A 21,887-nucleotide genomic window follows, 5' to 3' on the forward strand; every position below is an offset into this window, starting at 1 on the left:
TGCCTCAATAAGAGCTTGTGGTACCCCTCCTTAAACGTTCAAAGCATTTGATTGACAGATTCTCGGACAAATCACTGCATACTAATGTCGTTTGGTCCCAAAATGGCAAAATTGGGCGCTATCCATAAAGCGGAACTGAATTGACTTTATTTCGTTGGAACTTGAGGAACGTCCCATCAATGGTCCAACATTCAAAATGACAGATTTCCTGTTGACCTGTTTCCAAGTGGTAGGGGGTGTGGCCTTCCAACAAGCTCCCTCCTAATTGGCCAGAGTTGTTGCCAAAGAAACTTAGCCCAATTCTGACCAATCACTGCTTAGTGAAGTCATCTGCCTCCAAAATGGTGAATGGCGTTTATTTGTAGAGCAGTTTTCTACCTTCCTCGAAGGTCCAAAGCGCTTTATGTGACATACACAGCGTGAATCACGCTCAAGCATGCATTCTTGAACGTTGGTTTAGCATACAGTGTTTACATTGGACCGTTGCTACCTGATACTAATGCATGCAGTCACAAATGGAAGAGGCATGGTACGAAATGTTGAAGCGGTTCAAATCTTACTCCATGCTTTTCTTTCACAGCTCTATTCCAATACATGAAAGACTTGGTGTCATCTAATACCAGACGGGCGTAAACCACAATTATTAATTTCTCCTTTGTGATCAGATTTTAATTGGTTGGGACTTCTGTGTTTTGAAAGGATACCAACCATGCATCACTACCAAATCCGAGGCCCTGATTGGTCAAAGTTCACCTGCCTTAACTTTCAATGCGTGTTTGAATGCTGAAGCCCGAAACGTGCATAGACCATCAACATATATTATTTTACTGGACAAAGCAAGGAATTGATGTCAATCATAGAAAACACCTTACCTCTGGCCCTCACAAAATCAGGCCAATGCCATCACCGTGGCTTCCTGAGACTGCTGCTGCCATTCTAAAACCTGCTGGTCTGAGTCACGTTTGTAGAGGATCTACTGTCACCAATCATAAGTTAGCTTCTTTAAAATCCATACCCCTTTCCACTGAAAGTAGGCTCAGAAGAACCTGTCAAACATTCGAGGTGAGGCCAGCGGGAACCACATGCTTTTACTGAGGCATCTGATTGGTCAGTTTATAACTTAAATAACTAAAAATATATTTAATAGAAATTAGGAATTCAAACAAAGATGTTAAGAAGAATGTATCACAGTAAGAATGGTTATTCTGACAAATAGAAGGACTGAGAAATTACTATTTCTCAATAGAAGACTATGGGATTTTTGGCCTTCTTGGAGCCACTTCCTGTTTGTGCCTAACGCTGTCACCAACCTGTTACCACCAACATCAATGTGGGGCTTAGTGTCCTGCCCGAGGACTATTTAGCACATGGACAACATGGCGGAATCCATATGGCAAAAAAAAAAAAAAGAATTGACTTCATTTGAATGGATCCAGAAGCAACCCATTTTGTATGGGTGATGTCAAACTTACAAGGTCCAGTTCTCAAGTACAGCCAGTAGTTGGAACAGTGAAAACAAAGTTCTTTCCAGCCGATACTGCCATAAAATGATCACAATCATGGGCGGGTGTACAAACATCATCCAACAAATGTCCAATCTTTGAGGAGGCAAATTATTTTCTGCTTCCTGTCAGCAAATATTTACAAAAAAATGTCACAAAAACAGAGATATCCATCAAACATAGATTAGAGACGTCTTTAATGTTTAAAGAAAAGGAAATTTAAAGAAAATGCAGGGTTTGTGTTATAAAGTCACCAACTCTACACTGAGAACAGACATTCATAGTCACTAGTGATGACCCGCCCCCACCCTCACCCCCGGATTACTTCCAAAATTTAAATGTCACATAAACTTAGTGTAAAAAAACAGGATGTCCACAAAACCGATTTACACTTTAATAAACATTAAAGGAAGACAACATAAAAGTTTAGTCATGTTAAGAAAACACAGGAAGTACTTTGAAGGTGGTTTGATGTTGTCAAATAAAAGCACAAAGCACGGAGAACCACAACACACAGATCGGTTCTCAGATTCTGTCTGAGTTTTTCCTCTCGGCTTCTCTGTTTTCCACGCAGACGACACCGCTCTGCTCATTTATTTCCTCTCTGACCTTGATTATCTCGTCTTTCTTGGCATTTGCAGAATGGCAGTGGAGGGTGGACAGATGAGGCTGACAGCAGCAGAGGAAGAGGAGAAGCCTCCAGAGACTTTGCAAAGGTGAGTGTTCCCTCAAAATGAAGATTTAACTCCAGAGTTGTGGAGAAGAGGACCAAAACTGTACGACTGGATAACTCTGATATTTTTCGTCGTTTTTGATGCACTGGTAATGTTAGGTTGGGGTGCGAGGTGCTGTAAGCTAGTGGAAGAGCGTGTAAACGGAGAGCTCTTTGAAAAAATGAGGGGAAAGGGGGACGGGGTTTATCCACCCCTTGAAGATGAAATTTGTCAAGTATGATTTTGCAGAGTGTCCCATAAGTCTTCATACAAAGGAAAAATATACATTTCTTGACATCAATAATTTTATTTATATAATACGCTCTATAGGACTGCCATTTTGTCTGGAACATCTTGCTTGATCCAAAACACTTCCTGTTTTTTTTAACTTGACATTAAGTCTTACTACCAGTTTTCTTTGGGATTATTAAGGTAAATATCTAGTGTGGTTTTTCATACTCCTTCCATGTTTTCTGTTAAATGCGCTTGAAACTATACGACTGCTTACTGAACTGGCCATCAGGATGATTTCAAGCCGTTGCTCTTTTTTCAAATGCATTTTCTGGAGTATTTGAGATATAAAGAAATACATGTTAGAACCACATATGTATAGAATGTATCATGTCTCCTATGTATGGAGACTTATGGGACATGCTGTAAATGTTTTAAGGCTGTAATACCCCTCACTACACACTTTATAGACACTTTTCTCAGACATGCTTTTCTTTTGTTTAATCTCTAAAATAAGTCCAGTATTATAGAGTGAATGCAAAATTCCAATCGAAGATTTGTGTAGATTAGGACAGTGGTCTACAGCCAATCAGAATGCAAAAAAAGTAAACTTGTGCTATAAAAGACCACAAAACATGAACCATAATATAGTGAGTGACTGGTGTAATGGAAAGACATTTAGTGGTCCCCTGAATAATTCACTGCATCGACAGTGCTGCAGAACCTACTGTACGTTCTCCTTCATGTGAGCAAAAACGCTCATTTTCAGTCGGCTTCCAGCTCACTTTCAGACACGATTTGTGTCTTTTTGTCCCAGGTGTAGGGAAATCTTGCAAATTTATCTCTTAAATTTTTCCTTTAAGCTTCAGACAATCCTTCCTGAAGGCCAACATACCAATAAAATATTGAAGCGAACGTTTGTAAATGTGTTTTTGTTCTGGTGGTAGTTTCCACGTGGTCACCTGTCAGAGAGGATGGTCAGGGATATGGACAGTCCTGCTTTCACTGGTGATTCATCATATTCGGAAAACCTGCAAGCCTTTATACTTTTCTCTCCTCTTTTAGCTCTACGAGCTGGACAACGATCCCAAACGGAAGGAATTCTTGGACGATCTCTTCACCTTCATGCAGAAACGCGGTAAGCAGGAATTATCTCAGCATTTATAGCATCTGAATGTTGTCGCAAAAATCAAGGTTTACAGTTTTTTAATGCATTTCGTCTAATCCTGTAAGCATATGATTGTTTTTATTATGTGTTACACCTTTGTGAGGGAAAACGGTTATTGTTTAATTTGAATAGGTCACATATTTGCAGGTTTTTTAAAGTTTAATTAATCATCTTTGTGTTCACATTTGCTATAACCTTCAAGATTTAAAGATGTTTTATAAAAACCCGATCTCTGCCTATGTGGGAAATACCACACAACTTCCTTTTCCATCATTTCCTGAGGAAGTTGACCTTTTTTTTTTACATTGAATTTATTTCTGATTACACGATTGGATGCCGGCCTTCAGAAACCACATTAGTTTCTGCTGGTCTGCTGTTTCTTGTCTACATGTCAAGCATGCAAGTTCACTGATCAACTTAGAAGACATCTTGTAACTCACACCGCACGTCCTTAGAAATCTTCGCCTAAATCCCTTCCCCTGAGTAAAGGCCTTAAGGTGTCAGCTGGTGAGATCTGCCTCAGCTGATCCTGCATTATCAGAGTCAAGTAGATCTGTCAGTGGCACAACTTATTAAGTTGGTCAGCACGCAGGCGAGCTCAGCTGACCATGTGCTGCTTTGACTGCTGGATCGCTCAGACTCACGCCGCTTATGTGCTTAGGCTTTTATGGAACGAGAACGCAGTCAGAACTTATACGTCGTTCAGTCAAAAATTCAGATTTCCGGGATTTCCGCTGCCATGTTTTGTTTCTGACTCATTATTATTCAGAGAGATGTGTGATGCTTGCATGTGATGGTTTGTTCCCATGTGCCATAAAGCAGTTGATCAATGTGCATGTCCTGCTGTTTAACGACCCATAATGCATGTGTTTGCGCTCGTCCGATACGTGACATTGAGCTAATGAGGAATATTTGTTGGATTCCAGTTCGGTTGCTGAGTCTGAGGCCAATCATTTTATCTTTCTGCTTCTTTTTTCCATTTAAAATGAGACATTGAAGAGTGTTGTAGGTGACAAGAAGTAAACCTGGACTTAAGCAGCGATTGTATTCACACATCAAGACCAAAGATTCACAGATTTAATTCTTAATATTCAGGATATTCTGTTTGAATGATTGCTACTCGATCTATGAAAATTAAAATAATATGAATTTAAACTCCATTATTTGTTCAGAACTGGAGATCAGAATCAACGAAACATAAAAGATAAAATCCAAAAGGTTTTAAAAGAAAGAAATTTTGTCTAGTATGCTTTTTTTCTTTCAAGTTTCTGGTGATTTTCAACAGTAAACATAAAAAACATCACTAGCTGCGTATGAAATTGCATAAATTGGATTTTTGATACTAAATTTGTTTAATAGAAACACGACAATAAAAAAAAACTCATTTATTGAAAAAAAAGTTTAATGCGCTTGGAGGAGGCGGTTTTTGGAGCATATTGAAATTGACAAATTTTACAAAACTGTAATCAAATTTATGAGTCATGTGACCAACAGTCGAATACCATGCTCAGCTGTGCAGTGCCTGGAGCTCATCGTACGAAATTGTGTTTTCACAACATTTCTAGAACTTCGATAAAGTTTTGTGCATATGTGTAATAAAAACACAGCTAGTGTTGCTTTGGATCATTTAATAAGAAATTAATAAAAAGGTTTTCCACAGTTTTTTATCCTCAAATTATTCTGACAATTCAAGTAGATTAATGACAAGAAGATCATAAATGAGGACACAGCAACACCTCCCATTTATCTGAACATACAAAAGTGTTTCCAAGTTCAGACATGTTTTACAAACTAACTTTTTTCCTTTTTATGGAAATATCAAAAAACTTTTTACATTTTGTGCGACTTTTCTGCCATGCTAGTTAGCAGTCATAAAATAACATTTTTTAACATAAGATATTTGTAATATTCTTTAATTCACTATATTTTTTGTTCAAAATGATGATTATATTTTAAAACAAAATTGTTTTTTCAGAATAAACTGAACTTCAGTCTAACTTTTTTCACACAGAAAAATGGAAATTCAAAAAAACCTGTACTGTCACTCCACTTGGAAGATTTATTGACTTCCAGTGACGGTAACGTACACATGTAAGTTCAGTTTTCGCTTAAAATACAACATTGTTCTGCATTTTAGAGTGGTAATATATTGCCTGAAGTGTATTTTTGCTATCCCCTTCCTCTATTTCTAAAGATCGTGAATGAGCGATTGTTTTGGACATCACAAATTTTTTAGATGCTCATTACAGTCCTAGTAAAAACCTTGTCAGTCACTTTTTTCGTGTTCAGGAGTGCTGGTGGGGAAACCACGGATAGGTTCATCACAGATCCAAAAATAGACCAAAGAAACTAGCAGAAGACTCGCTGACCATTGTGAAACACCCGTTTATGAGTTTATTTTGTGGAGGAAAACTCCATTCAAGTGCAGGAAAAACACACAAAAAAATGGTTTCAGACTTGCAACTTTTTTATTTACGTGATTAAACCACAGAGCATTCAAGGTTTTTGACAAAGATGACTGTCAGGCTTCGGAATTGAACCCATAACCAGACCGAAAAGGAGAGGGGTGCTCGCTGAACCACAGCCTTAGAGGCTCCATTTGTCCAACAATCTTTCACTTAACTTTGTTAATGTTCTACTGAGTAGCAACATCAATGTCTATAAAAAATAAAAAAAGCACTATCTCAAACACTTGATGGTAAATTGGTTGCCAGGTTTGCAAACCTTTAGGGGGTTTTGGCAACAAAAATCATGTTTTCATGGCACATTGAAGAGCCCAGCTTAATTATTTCTATGCATGTTTTTATTTTGTGCTGCAGTCATTCAGAGAACTGCACTTTGTCACTTTGCACAAAGAAGTAGCTGCCTGCCTTTCAGCACAGTCCTCCATTAGGAGTAAAACAAAAAGAACAAAAGCACCTCTGATAAAGATCTGCAGCCACTTCCATTCTGTTTTCCTCCCGCAGAAGCTGTTAAAGGGGGGGTTGCTGCTTGATTCATGAAACTGGATATTTTTCGAGAGCGAGGAAATGGCATGCAAAGAAAAAAGTGTCGAGTCTCGTCATTTAAATGAAATGCCACGGTCTCCATATAATATGAAGATTGCAGCTTGCGTTTCCAGGAAAGCTAATAGAGATTTGGCCTTAATTAAATAGAAATAGGGGATAAATCTTAGACATTCTGATGACTTCTTATAGAAACATGCTGGATTTATGGCTGATCTCACATACGTAACAATTATGTGGATTCTTTCACACAACATATCGAAGCGGAGGTGGGAAAAACATCTGCAGGAAAATGACCAGTGCTTGAAAATCTATCTTTCTATACCAACAGGAAGCCTTAAAATGAGACATTTTTGTAAAATCAAACCATTTTTATGATGGACAGAAGAGCCTAATTACAGGGCGGATCATTCAGTGAGATTTGGTATTTGTTTTGCTGTGTTCTTGTGTGATGATAACCAAACAATTCGCTCATTAGTTTATGAAATATTTGTTTAAGTGTTTCATTCATTTAATAATTTAGGGACATTATTAATGCATTTAAAGATAAAGTTTCCTGTACATATACTAAAATGTTATGTTAGTTCTCCATTTTCCCTCTTTTACTTTTTAGTGGAAGAAAGTTGCATAAGAAAGCTATTAAAAAGTAACTTTATTGGCAAAAAAAACGTTTCATGTTGCAGAATTATTCAGTGTTCAATGTTACTTTTGAGTAGTGTAAAATAAACAATTCTAGACAATTCATCATTTTTTTCTTTACTCCAGTCTTCTTATTTTCCGGTTTTGCACATTTCTGTTTGTGCATGGGAGCCTCATGACTGAAATAATCAGAGCTTAATGTTTTATTTCTTTCATGTCATTCTGCCCTGGTTCTCTGCTCATTCAGTTTAGCTCTCCTGACCAAAGCAGGTCACCACGCTCCTGTATCTCTGCTACTGATTAAAGCAGCCATGAATGACTGAGTCTGAAGGTTGTTTACAAACACTAACACTTATTCCTGTGGCACAGTTTCAAGTTAACACGTTTTTTTTTCCTGAGCCAGTGCAGATAATACACCTGATGCGGAAACGCCAGGTTAAACATTAAACGTGAGATTAATGGTAAACTTTGGATTAAATGTCAGATTGAGCTCTGTGAACCTTCACCGGAAGACTCAGACTAATAAAAATTGACAATGATACTAAACCAGAGCTTTTCTGGAGAAAAACGATAGCTTGACACATTGAAGGAAAAAAAAAACCTTTTAAGTAAGAAATTCAAACAATGTTTTGGAAAATACAGTTTTAAACAGAAAAATAAGACATTTGATGGAAGCAACCTGGTTGTTTTTCAGCAGATAAAGTCCTGTAGAGTTTGAATCTGTGGCCTTCACTTTAGTTAAGGCTTCAGCAAAGTGGTTTTATCATAATAAAAACATCTGAGTCCATTGTAATTGTTGATAGGTTGCTTCACTGCAAAAAGTGAAACATTGGATCAATTAGCAAAAGCTCTATAATTTGTTACATTTGAAAATATTACTTTTTATCAAATTACAATTTAAGTTGAATAAACCATCAACTGAAGATCTTAATTTGGTGAAAACTAGTCATTTTAAATGTAATAAATCACAGAACTTTTGTTAATGGATCAATTTTTCATTTTTTTTTCAGTGTTTCTGTTATTTAAAAAAATAGAAGTGAAACTAAGTATTTTGTTGCCCGTTTTTTTTTTTTTTTTTGCACTTGTAGCTAAAGATGAATTTAAAAGACATGTTTCTTGAATCTTTGAGTGTAGAATAATAACAATATATGTCTATGGCTTAAATACGTTATCATCAAGTGCAAAGAACAACTTTTTGCTGTAAGTTTTGATGCCTTTTGGTCAATTAAAACAGCTACTTTAGTGTTAGCGCTGCTAACCTTGTTAGCATGATGCTAACGAGGTTTTTAAAATTTAAAGACCCGTGTAATGCTCATTAGATTGCAGGATTATGTTGATGGACACGTTTAAATAATTTAAAAAAATGAATTATCAGAAGTTCTATCTTCTGTCCCTAACATATTATCCCTTTTAAGAGCTTTAGCTGCTGATTAAAATGTGTTAATTTAAGAACAGGGTTTTTCTTTTGGTTCCATTTCTCAAATTTCTATTACAAAAAAATAAATAAAGTCTGAGCTTTGTTTGTCAGGTTCTTTGTCAAAAGAAGCAAAACATTTATGTATAAGAAAATCATATGCAGATGTACTCCATTCTCTCCTCAGCAAAAAGTAGTACACTTGATTTTTTTTCTTACTTAGTTTAATTATAACAAGGATACTATATAACCATGTACATGTTGTGTAGTAAGTATATTAACTGAATATTTCCTCAGACTAAATTGGAACATTTTAAGTTTGCAAAATATAGATAGTAGCCCCAAATAAAAAGTAAAAATTTAACATACTGCCTCACATTTAGTATAGACTAAGTATACTTGAGTAAGTATAAGTATAGCAAGTATACTATAAAGTATGTGTAGTTAATTGGACTTTTTTAAGTTTGCAATATATTGATATTAACCCAAATAAAAGTATACTGCCTCACTTTTAGTATACTTGAGTATGTGTTGCAAGTATGCTACATACCGTGTATGTGTAGCGTACAAAGCATATTAACTAAATACTTCTTCTGATTAAATTGGAACATTTTAAGGTTGCATTACATAGACAGTAGCCCCAACTCTAAAAGTAAACCTCAAACATACCTTTAGACTAAATGTCTTTGAGTAGGTATAAGTATAAAAGTACACTGTAGACCATGTACTGTATAAAGTATTCTAACTGAATACTGTATCAGACTAAATTTAAACATTCTAAGTGTAGAATATATAGATGGTAAACTTCAAGTATACCTCTTTAGTCTATTCTTTTAATATAAACTAAGTGTAGATATAGTACATTTAAGCAGACTACTTATTGCTAAGAGCCAATAAAGTTTTCTTCATAAAAACACAACATTTAAATCTCAAAGTATGATTTAAGTTTTAAAACCTTAAAATTGTGTTTGCAGCCCCACTTTAACTGGAGCAACAATGATTTGATGAATGGATCCAGTTGTGGCTGCAGTCGATTTTGTGCTCTAAACACTGACGTCTTGTTTGGAGGGTAATGAATGAATGAAGGTGAATCGGAGGGGGGGGGGGATCTGTCAGGCTCCTGTTAGCATCTCTGTTCTGCAGCAGACTGTGAGTGTTTGGTTGACCCCGTCCTCAAGCTGGTCAGAGGCAGAAATCCATCAACCAGGGGGAGAATGGAGAAGAATTCTCTGCCTCAGTTAAGTTTATCATGTCAAACCCTCTGCCTGAACCAGAACCGGCATCAGTTCTGCTGTTTGTGAGGCTTGACCACATTTCCAGTAGGTGTAACTGGATTCATCTTGTGCGGATCACGTTGCTGTGTCATTTGAAGAAGTGACTAGTGGTTAGGAAGTGCAGGGGTCAGCCCTCAACAAAAAGAAGTAAACCTCCTCAGGCTTCCCATCAATATAAAACATTAAAACGGAGTAAAGTTCTTCCCGTTACAGCTGGTCAGGGGAAAATCAGACAACTTTAAATGCTTGATGACAGGAACACATGTTGTGGAGCTGATAAAACCTTCATAAGGGTGTAATTTCAGCGAACCCGAGGTGAGTTCTTCACCTCTACCTGTAGACAAGAGGCTGACCTCTCAAACCAGAGCGTTAATCACAGGGAGCAGCTTGGCCGGATCCACTCTTTTGCCAGGTTCTTGTTGACAGTACCCTCTAATTACACCACCATCCATTTCTCTGCAGTCCAGTGGAAATGAGGGGGGTACCGCACGTAAGGAGTAGTCTCTACGCGCGGAAATCTCAGGACAGAGAGAGACAAATGGCGACGGCCTTTTTCCCACCTTGGTGAGGGGCCTCTAAAGTCATGAAAGGAAAGCAACAGCGGAAGGAAAACTTACGAGGGATTCCCATTTCCTGCCTGCACGCTGAAAAACATGCATGTGTGTTAATGGGTCAGGAATTTTTGCAGCTGTTCCAAATGGTGTCGGTGAGTAAAAGGGGCATTGATGGGGGCTCTGTGTGAAAAAAATGGCAGAAGACATTATAATTCAACACTTTTGACCTTTAACTTCCTCGGCGCTTGAAGTTACAGGAATTTCAGTTGCGTGTTTTGCTTTAACCTCTGATCCCGTTTGCTGCTTGTAATATTAAAGAAGGATCTGAGCCTTAATCAAGCGGGCGACCTCATGTATTTATTAATCATTTGCAGCGAGGAGAAACATTAGCTAATGGCCGGACATGTGCATACAAATGCATTAAGGCTGCTCTCTCCTTGGAGTGTGCATAACCCTGATGAGTTACAGCGACATCACTGTTCATTAGATCCATTACAGGCTTTCTGGTCTCACTTCCACTCACTGCAGAACGGCAGCCAAAGCTGCCTTGACGCTATTAACCACCGCAAAGGTTTCGATTTCGCAGATGGGTGATTGCTTGTGATGGTTTTGACGCCCGGTCGCCTTGTTATTGGGGGAGGCAGGGGTCGCAAAATGAGGAGTGAGGAGCAAGGGTGCATGAGGAAGGCCGGGGGAAGAAAAAAAAACAAGGAAGAAAATAAGAGTGATCCAGCCAGCTGCCTGTCAGCGCTGTCCACTTGAGATGATTAATGGCTCCAGGCTGTGATGGACAGAGTCACTCCTGTTCATTGAAATCACCAGTTAAGAGGAGAGGCGCATGGGGAGGTGTTTCTCCTTCTCCTCCCGCTACAAAGCCTCACACATCGCAACCGGAGGATTCATCCTCCTTTAAGTGTTGCTTAAAGTCTGATTCCATTCATGTTTTGATCCATTTCCAATAGGGGTCTTTTAATTATGATTATGACGTTTTTTTTAAGCAAAATTTTATAAATCTGTGCTGTTTTCTAGGATATAATTTCTGCAGAGTGGCAGTAGTTGCTTAGAAATTCTCCTCTGACTTGTTGATCGTTGGTGCAAAGCAGCCTCATCCGTCTTCCACTCTTCGTCGCTGAGAGCTCTCTGTTTACATGCTCTCCTGGTGACTTACACCGCTAACCTGTTGGAGCTATCCAGCCAAAGGGTTTAAGCCAGATTCTGGCGGCTGAAAATCATCAGTCGGAAGGAAGTTCAGAACCGGAATATCACACACAGACACCCCCCCACACACCTTGCATGTTTTGGGTGAAAAATACTCGTTTTTGGTCCTAAAAGACTGATATAACCACCGACCCTGTTACATTTTTTTTAAGCTTTGAACCTTTAACACCTGAGGTACAATGGTATTTGACATAACATAAGTCCTGACAGGATTGTCAACTAGCTGGTCTGCAGAGAAAAAGGACTTTGCGTCGTAAGAAACAATTTAAAGCGGCTTTTCATCGATAGGCAACACATTACTTATACCAGGGGTCTGCAACTTTAACACTGAAGAACCATTTGGTCCTGGTTCTTATGGACCTAAACTGAGCGAGAGGTGCAACGTTTCACTTCAAAGTTAAAAAAAAAAAAAAACTCTTTTTTTTGTTATAAAATATAGCTTTGAAATGTTCTTTACAACTTTTTTTTTACAGTTTTAAGCTTAATTTCCTTCATATATGTCCTCCATCATCAGAAAAATTGCCACAAGAACACATTAAAAACACCTAAATCACCTTGTTTTTTAATCAGACTTGGTCTTTAAGAAGGACCACATGCTGCGCTGTCCTTGCTTTTTTTTTGGAGGGGAAAATCCCAGCAGCACATTTAGGTCTGTTAATGGTAATAAAGTGGTAAGCAGGAGTTTGTTGCCTGTGTCATTAAGTTGTTGTGGTCTTGATGGGCCCGGATAAATATTTCTTGAATTAGAGGGAAAAGTAGGAAAATTGCTGTGATTAAAAATGAGGGATTACTGTTTAGCTGCAGCACCAGCCGTTGTGTTTATGTTTCATCATGTGGCGCTCATTTAAGTGTTTTTGAGGAAACATTACAGCAAAAGACGTTTACCAAACTAGTAAACAGTTTAGGTTTTTAAAGGCCCACTCTAATCATCTTTTGATCTATTTTTGAATAAGGAGATTTGGATTTTTTTTCAAGCAATGAAAACAAAAAGAAAACTAAAGAAGACAAACAAGCGAAACATATCTATACAGAGATATATCAAACTTAGCATAATTTGGCCAAGTTTATTCCTTACCCATACATTTATCCTTCCAAGTGGAGAGATAGTGTCTTCAAATCCGACTACCACTCGATGACGTCATCAACAATCGCCGGTCATCTACGTTGGCTATATATATATATATATATATATATTGGCTATATATACTTATATATACATGTATTACATCCCCATGTAAATAATTCAGTTATATTTAAATCATAAATAGACTTATTAGCTTCTGTGCATACAGATCATGCCACGTTGAAACCATTAACTATTAAGTTTGTCAAACGAGTTTAATTGAAAGGAAAGGTGAGAGGAAGTAAATTTATATAATCCCACCCTATTAGGCTTTACTTCGCTTAAGTTATATATACTTCACCAACACAAATGTAGGTCATTACATTGACCCGGAAATGGGTTGTAAAAGACTTCCCAGTAGTCCTTAAACCAGGATTATGCCGTTTTTAGCCCAAATCAAAGAGCTTGTATTGGGGTTCCATGATATTAGAAAAACCTGCAAGATACGATATTAGTGATCAATACTGCAATGAGGATATGACTTGTGATGCATGACCGTGTAGCAAAACGACTATTACATTTCCATTTAACTGCATCAGTTTTCTTTAAATAAATTCAATAGATCTTAAATTATAAACCACATGACCCACGTCTACATAGGAGGCGAGTAGCTAACATAAAAGAGGTCCTTCTGATTGGCAAAAGACGAGAAGAGCTCTGTGGAGTTTGTTAAATACATCCAGCTGCCATCAGACTGATATTGCGATGACGATAAATTTGCAATGTATTGTGCACGCCTAGCCTTTTATCATGTTTTAGGACATAGGGTATGTCTGAATTCCTTCACTACTCACTATACAGTGCACTCGCCATTTTGTAGTGCTGTCTGAATCTATAATTCCAAAATCAAGTGCCCCAGAAATTTCCCAGAAGTCTACAAAAAACCAGCATGCTCAATAGATAAGTGAATATAGACCATAATGCATTGCATGTTTAAAACATAACCTTTAAAAACACCATCCACATTCTCATCATCATAACTCAGGGGAGTCGTACATAGACCTAAAATGTTCGTATTGATTAGATTTTCACTTCGTAAAATTGGTGACTTCAAATCTGCGGTTTAGAAAAAAGGAAAAAAATGTAGTAAACATGGTGTGGAATTGCTTTTAAAATCCAGGGCACTATGTAGTCCTGCACTATATAGTTTTTTATTAGTTGGGGATTTGGGTGGGAATTTTGGACATAGCCATAGTTTCTAGGGCCAAGAGTTTACCTCGGAATTGTGGGCGGGACCGTTGGCGCCGAGCTACCCCACCCCCTCCTCCGAAGTTGCGTATTTTCTACATCACAAATACAATCAGAATTCAGAAATGCAGAAATGCAATTTTAAGCCTAATTTTCTTCATATATGTCCTCTGTCATCAGAAAAATGCCATAAAAACATGTTAAAAACAGTATTTTCATCAGTTTGTCTTTAATTAAACACTGTAGGAAATGGAAGGAAACACACTCTTCTTCTTTTGTGGATGTTTTTTTGTTGTGTGGGAAAAGTGACCTCCCAGCAGGACATTAGAGGAAGTTCCCAAACTGTAACCGAGAGACCAAGAGCTCCGTCCACACCAATTACACCGTGAATGGGCTCTGGGGGATCGGTGCATGCATTATATTACTCCCCTGCTCTGCCCTCGTAACAGGCGGGCCCTCTGTACAAACACCCCTCCACAATAGGAACATTCTCTGGCTCTTTGATACGGCCTCATTTTCCTTTAGTTAACACCCCACAACTTCTGGAAAGTGGCAGCACCTGGTCGGCCGGACAATAAAGCCGGCCCCTTCCCCCGCCATTGTGAGGACGTTTGCTCTTTTTTTTTTTTGCATTTGAAAGCTTTCTTCGGCCGATTTCCTGCTAGTGTTTTAACCTTATATTCAAAAGATAAATAAATAAATTCCGGCGATTCTCGTGATGGAGAAGTGACGCTTCGGCGTCTCGTCTTTCCGTCTGTCTTTATCCCCTTCCTCCTCCTGTGTCTTCACCTTCCCCCTCTGTTCATTGTGCTACAGTTACAACCGCTGAAACTTGATAACACCGCGGGGGATAGAGGTGGAGGGCCGCCCTACGTCCTGCCTGGTGAGGCTGGGGGGTTGGGGGGATTAAAGGGTGTCCTGTCTTTACCACGATGATTAATGATCTCTCAATAAGTAAGGTGGGGGGGTGGCAGCATTTTTGATTTGGCTGTCCAAACAGAGAGCAGACGTCGGTGGCGGCGGCGGCGGTGGGGGCAGTGACTGTCGCGTGTCTCTGAGAGGGGAAAACGGAGGATGAGGGATGAAGAGGGCAGACGGGGAAACCACACGAGGGCAGACGGGGTGCCAGGGTGACTGAGCAGAGGTTAAAGGAGACGTCGGCCGGCCCGTGTAGAAACAAGCGCTCTCCCTTTCAGAGCGCCTCCTCGGCGGACGGCAGCGCGCCACTCAAAGATAATCACCAAGGAAAACTCCGAAGCTGTCAGCGCGGGGGCCTCGTCTCTCAGGGAAAGGGTGGCACCCCTAATGATACACACATGCCAAGTCGGCTTTTTAATCAATGCTCCCAGTCAGGATCTAAAAGAAGGAAAAAGTGCTCTCTTTGAACTCAAGCCGCCCCCCCTCCTCTGCATCTGCGATCAAACATTTTGTGGCTCCCATCTCGATATATTTGGGCTCTGAGATTATCTTTAACTTGGTGACACTCCACCCAGCGGCTGGCAAATTACAGCCCAGCCTTTGTGGCGCGAGCATTTGCAGTGGTTATGCTCCTCCTTCAAAAACAAAAGGAAATAGTAGTTTTCCTGATGTGTTTGGGGTGGCATCAGATGAAAATCTCCAGACGTTTTTTTTGTTTGTTTTGTTTGTTTCTTTTTGCAGCCAAGGCTATTCTTTGTGTTTTTTCCTCTGCGTCTTCATCCCTGCCCCCAATCCCTTTCCACCTTCCTGTTATTTCCTCTGTCATTTGGGCCTGGCCGCTGCACGGCCGCAGATCGCCTCGGTGCCGCGCATCTTTAATTACGACCTGTGCCAAGATGTGAGACTTAAAGCTGCAGAGCTGGGAGATTCTTAATCAACGTCGCCAGGAGAGACGGAGCAGAAACCAGAGCCTCGAGTGGATTCGAGTGTTTTGTTTTCAAAGGAACTGTTCGATTGTTGTGCTGGTTTTGGGGGGTTTTGGAAAATGAAAAGGCAAATAAACAAACATATGTTTACAGATCTATTCCGATCATGTTTTGAGCCATTTTAAAAGCATTCTTCTAGTCTTTTAGTTATGATTAGACCCGCTTCATTTTCTTGAACAGTGATCCTTACCGGTTCGCAAACAAAACAAAGAAATGCGTGCACTAATTTAGATTATTTCGTTTATTTTCTGATCCTAAAGGAAGTTCTTTTTTTGGAAAACTGCCAGATTCTCTTAAGAAACATCTGCCTTGGTCACTCCACTTAAATAAGCTACCTGCATGGCTACCTGGAATGCTAAGCTAGTAGCCCAAAGCTAGCAAGCTAACAAAAACCAAACACATTTGGAAAGTTTCTTCTGGGAGAAAAGAGTCTGTGAGAAAACTGAAGAAGAGCCTTCGACTTCAAAGAACAATAAAGATCATTCTCAGGAGCCTCCTCCATTTACGGAATTATTGAGACAGTTGTTCTCATGTAGCAGAATGTGCTACATGCTAATACGCGACTGTTTCACACACGCAGATAATAAAGTTGGACACACGGTCGATTCACGTTTATATTATATTTAGAAAATAACAGTTTTACGACGGTTGGATCATTTTATTTAGCTTTTTTTAACCATCACACCTTAAAAGTCAGACGTAGAAGGGAAATCCTTAAAGGGAAATCTTCATCACAAAGTTCAGACTTTTTTAAGCTAAATTTCTTTTATTTTGAAAATAGATTTTCAGAAACTGGGACCTTAAAAAATGGAAAACTTCTGCTCATTTTGCTCCTTTTACTAAACTTTACAGCTCAAGTGATTTAAGGTGTACCTGAGGGAATCTGGTTATTTTTCAAAATAAAATATTGTCGAGACCCAAAAGAAAAAAAAAATGGGTATAATTATTTCTTCCTTTTCGGTGCAGGTCTGCGGCCCAGTGATTGGGGACCACTGGTTTACATGATCTACCACTAGCTAATAGCCTCCTATAACCCCAACCTAACATTACCGGTGCAACAAAAATGGCGAGCATTATCAGAGCTATCCAGCTGTGCAGTCTTGAGGAAAATAAAGATGTTCCTGGATCTAATTGTCTACAATTGGATGCATCAGAAAAATAATCTGATCTTTTTCCAACTGCATTTTCATCTGCTCCTGATTCACAATTTTATGCAATTTTAGCATAATTTTCTTAATGTATTTCCTCCATCATCAGAAAAATGCTACAAGAACACCAAAAAAACAATTTTCATTGGGGAATTGCGCGTTAACTGATGACCAAACATTTTTATGCATCATAAAAAATTGGTTCTTTTCCATCATTTTTGGGCCATCCTTGCGTCCTGTCTTTGTGAGGACCTTCTGAAGGAGTTTGTCCTTGAAAGTCTCCTGTGATCAACAAATTTTCCCAAACTTCTGCTATCTCCGCATATCTGCGTGTCTCGCTTCTCCATCTGTGTCCTGTGTGTGCTCTTAAAGCAATGTTTCCTGCCCTCCACACCCATGTGATGGATGGTATGAAATGCATTACAGCCCCCAGAGGAGCCCTACACCAATACAATAGCCTTGAGCTCACTTCCAGCTCGGCTCCTGCTGCAGGGCTCCATAAGCCACACAGTAACCCAGATCTGAGTGCAGAGGGGGGCCTAATGGAAAACCAGGAAAGGGATGGATGAGAAATGCAGATGCATCTTTTCCTGACATTTAATTTAATGTTGTTTGTCTGCGCCATCAGACAGACTTACTGCTTATTTAATAAGTGATGAAATGAAATATCTTCCCCATTCAGTCGCTGGTAATTGAAGGAGCAGAAGTCGAAGCTTTTTGTCAACTTTTGAGTTATTGGGCTTCGAGGGGAACGCACGGCCTTACTTTCAAGCCAAAAGTAGTTAGCATTGACGTCCCTAGAACACAATCCACCTCCGAGTTTGTTCCTCACCCCCCCCTCAGCTTGAGCAGCTGATGACTCTCATATTGATCAGCGATGCCGGCCCCAAATGGAGCTCCTCCGAGCTGATGGCTTTATTTGTCCGTCTGGGTGGTCATTGACTGAGGCAGTTAGCTGCGTTATGAAGCTTGAACATGTACTGTCACACTCCTTCTAATTGCTTTTAGCTGAATTTCAGGCTGTTACAGGGGAAAAGGTTAAGCCTAGCGTGTGCACTTAAGTGCCACCCCCTTCACATCGTGATTATGTATTGTCATGTTGCAGTGCACGTATACATTCTTGACATTTTCTCCATCAAAAAAGCCAAGCCATCCACCCGCATTTCTTTCACTCGATTTTCCAGTTATTATACATCCATCCGTGAATCTGACAAAGCTATAATTTGCGACACAAAGCCTTGATTGACGTTTTCTTCGGCCTTCGTGTTTTTATTTAATTTGTGAGAAACCCGATTTTAAAATCTGCTTCGATTAACCTTTCTACACTGTAAAAACTGAAACGTTGCATCAATTAACAAAAGTTATGTAATATGTAATATATGAGTTTGATAAACTATCCACTCAAAATTCTAATTTGTTAAAAAATAAGAATTTAAAATAAAGAAATTACAGAAATGTTGTTAGCTTATCTAATGCTTCAATTCTTTACAGTGTACGGTGGCCATGAAATCTCACAACACACCTGTACCTTTAGTAGTTTATCAGCTCACCGGTGCATTTGTTTATAAAACATAGGACTCCTCCCCTCCCTTTATATAGTTTTCATTCAAAATTTTATGTTAGATAAAAAAAAATCCACTTTCAATTTTTTAGTTTGAAGCAAACATTGTGGAAAGCCCTAGAGGCAATTCTTGGAACATTTTTAAAGCTTAATGGAGGTTCACCAGGTTTTTCAGACATTTTCACACAGTTTAGACCCTTTGTTTGCTTTGTTTTTATTTTATGTATTTTTATTTAGTCTTTGTTTGTTATAAGGCATAAAACTCAAGCATTTTTTGTCTCTTTTTTGCTGAAGAAACTACTCAGAATTATTTTTTGGACAATTTCATGTTCATTGTTAAATATTGTATAAAATAATTAAAAAATATCTGAAAGTAAAAAAAAAAAAAATGAAATGTGGGTTGTTTTAAAAATATGGAAATCAAGCTATCCCTCAAAAACTGTTTTAAAGATTAATTGATTAATATCAGTATTAATTGTAAAATAGAAAAAAAAAAAGTTCAAAAGGCCCCGGACTTTCCAAGGGTTAAAGAACACAATGACATTTTTTTTAAAAAGCAAAACAAATAATTAAATAACTAAATGATATTTTAGAAATCAAAAACCAAAATGTAAAAAAAGAAAACATTTCAGAAACAAAACAAATTTGCAAAACTTAACATTTAATTTTTATCCACCTGAAAAAGTAGGTATGGTTACAGGTATTATTATGGGATGCCAATATTTTCCGACAGAAGATGTTGCTACCTGATCTGTTCCAGCGACCCGATCGGGGCACCGCATGAGTGAATCTTACGTCACTTCCTCTTGTCGTTAACATTGCGACAGTTAAACCATTTGACTTCGATTATCTCCCAGTAGCTTTTCCTGACAGTTGTGTCTCTGTTACACTTCTCTGAGCCATTTAAACAACGTGTCCTCACACATTTATGCTTTCCTCAACAACAACTGAAGTACAGCGTCGTAAAATAAAAGAATGGTGCCGAAATGGAAGACTCTATAATCTTATATTGTTGTCAGTCCAAACAGTGAAAATCTCAGCATTGCGTGATATACTGAAAACCACACGGCGTGGAGTCATTCTCTGCTCAATCGTTTTTATTTTTTACATGTTGGCAACGGAAAAACTGGATGATTGAGGAGACGCCCCCGAGCTTCTGCAGCCAAATTAACTGTAATAATGTGTCTGTCAGGTGAACTATCCTGATAAACTAGGGAGTAAACGGCCATCAAACATAACAGAAGAAGAAAACATTTGCAGATTCATTCTGTTCTTGCACATGCTCAGATCTATGTAGTCCAAATGTGCACGTGTGCAGATCTATGCAGTCCAACTGTGCACGTGCACATATCTGTGCAGTCCGACTGCGCAAATGCATAGATCCGTGTAGTCAAACTATGCACATTTGCAGATGTGTGCATTCAGACTTTGCATATGCACAGATCTGTACTCTCCAACTTTGCACATGCTCGGATATAAGCAGTCCGACTGTGCACGTGCGCCGATATGTGCAGTTTGAGGTATCAGTAAAGACCATGCAGTCCCGATCACTAACTTTTGTTCTTTAGTCCTTTTGTTCGCTTTGTCAACATTAAAACAAACTTTCTTATTATTGTAAACATTTTATGCGGCACATGTTGCTGTTAACATTTCAAGAGATTCTAACAGGTAAAATGCATCTACTTTGAGAGGAAGTAGACGCATTTCACGCATGCAGGGTACCGATCTGGTAGCCGGTACGGATCAGGTAAAGACGGAATATAGTTTTTGGTAACACTTTATATGAAGACTCCTTAACAAGCCTTATTAACACATTAAGAAACAGTATTAATATGTTTATAGGGTGTTAGTAAAACATTTATTAGCACAAAAAGCTGCATAAACTCATTAACATATTTAGTAAGATTCATTACCATCTAACGTGAGACCATATTAATAAACTGCTTACAAGCTAAACAAATGTATGAACTATCTTTATCAACATTATATTGAGTGTTTTGCAGCACCTTATCTAAAGTGTTACCCATAAAAGATATTTTATTTTCTGGAAATTATTTTTTTTATTTTCCAAAATATACATATATATATATATCTTATTACATTTTAGTCTCTGAAACTTTTTGGATTTCTAAAATGTAATGTTTTTTTAATGTCCCATTGCGATCTTTAATATGTTTTTGCATTGACTGATTTGATTTGGACTTCAGGGCCTCCGTAGCTTTGTCAACTTGAACTCTGAGCACCAGCTTTTATGAACAAACGTATGCAACACCTGCGTATGTACACAAAGATTAGATCTCCCGCCTTCTTTACATAACTAACAATGCAGCACTTTTAGTTTTGACCCAATTAGACCTCGAAGTCTCCTCTCAGCATAGACCGGTTCAACTGGTAGATCCATAAGTTGCATGAAGTTTTATTACTTTGAGGCCTAAAGCAACAAGTACGTTGGGAAGATCAAATGTGTTTTCCCAGATTGTTAAACATTTGTTTAGTGTTTCTTTATTTAAAAGTGTCCAAAATAGTTTATGGAGTACTTCAGAGGACTACAAGTCTTTCTAGTTTGTGTAACGATGGCAAAAACCTGGTTTTGTCTCAGGTGTGGGAAATGCAACCGGTTTTTTGTGGTTGCTGTGGTATAACATGACAGTTAAGGCATGTAGATGAGAAGCAAAACATACACAGAAAAATGTTTTGGCACTTTAGTAAGTTGTGGAAAGTTTTTTTTAAGATAAAAACAATTCATCAGACCTAATTCTTGACAGCAAAAACTGTTTTAGTTGAGAATTATGTTCAAATATAAGTTTGTTAGAAAAAAAAGTTCAAATCTGTGTTGAAATGAATACTTTTTTTTTAAACACAATATGGGAACGGTCAACTCCCATTCCCGCCCTTCAGCCACTACGCTGCATGTCCATCCATCCGTCCACCCATCCATCCATCCATCCACCCATCTTTCTTGGGCCGGCGCTGATCGGGGTCCTGTCAGTTGATCCGCCCGGTCTCCGGGGACGGAGTAGACTTGGGTTACAGTTGAAGAGGCCATCTCACTTTTCGCGCCTCCCAACCTTTTCAGCCCCCCCTCCCCCTCTATTTCACTAGGTGACCCGTCTTTATGACCCGTGACGAAAAGAGTCGTGTTTCTATCCGTCTCTCCACCCAAAAAAAATCTTCTCAACATGACTGTCAGTATCGAGACGTCGGTTAAAAAGATTTGTTTATGCACGTTTAGCATCCACTGAAAT

At 38.7% G+C, this 21,887-nt stretch overlaps 1 protein-coding gene across 3 annotated transcripts in view; it reads left to right on the forward strand.

Moving 5' to 3' along the window:
- LOC112160376 (AT-rich interactive domain-containing protein 3B) overlaps nucleotides 1-21,887 on the forward strand; it is a 78,503-nt gene that overhangs the window by 35,357 nt on the left and 21,259 nt on the right. For all 3 annotated transcript variants that reach the window (XM_024294848.2, XM_024294846.2, XM_024294847.2), the window contains 2 exons: nucleotides 2,144-2,218; nucleotides 3,512-3,584. In XM_024294848.2, coding sequence (XP_024150616.1) covers nucleotides 2,144-2,218; nucleotides 3,512-3,584 — 148 coding nt within the window. The remainder of the gene's footprint in view (nucleotides 1-2,143; nucleotides 2,219-3,511; nucleotides 3,585-21,887) is intronic.

This window comes from Oryzias melastigma, linkage group LG3 (genome assembly GCF_002922805.2).
Source record: "Oryzias melastigma strain HK-1 linkage group LG3, ASM292280v2, whole genome shotgun sequence".
Classification (NCBI taxonomy): domain Eukaryota; kingdom Metazoa; phylum Chordata; class Actinopteri; order Beloniformes; family Adrianichthyidae; genus Oryzias; species Oryzias melastigma.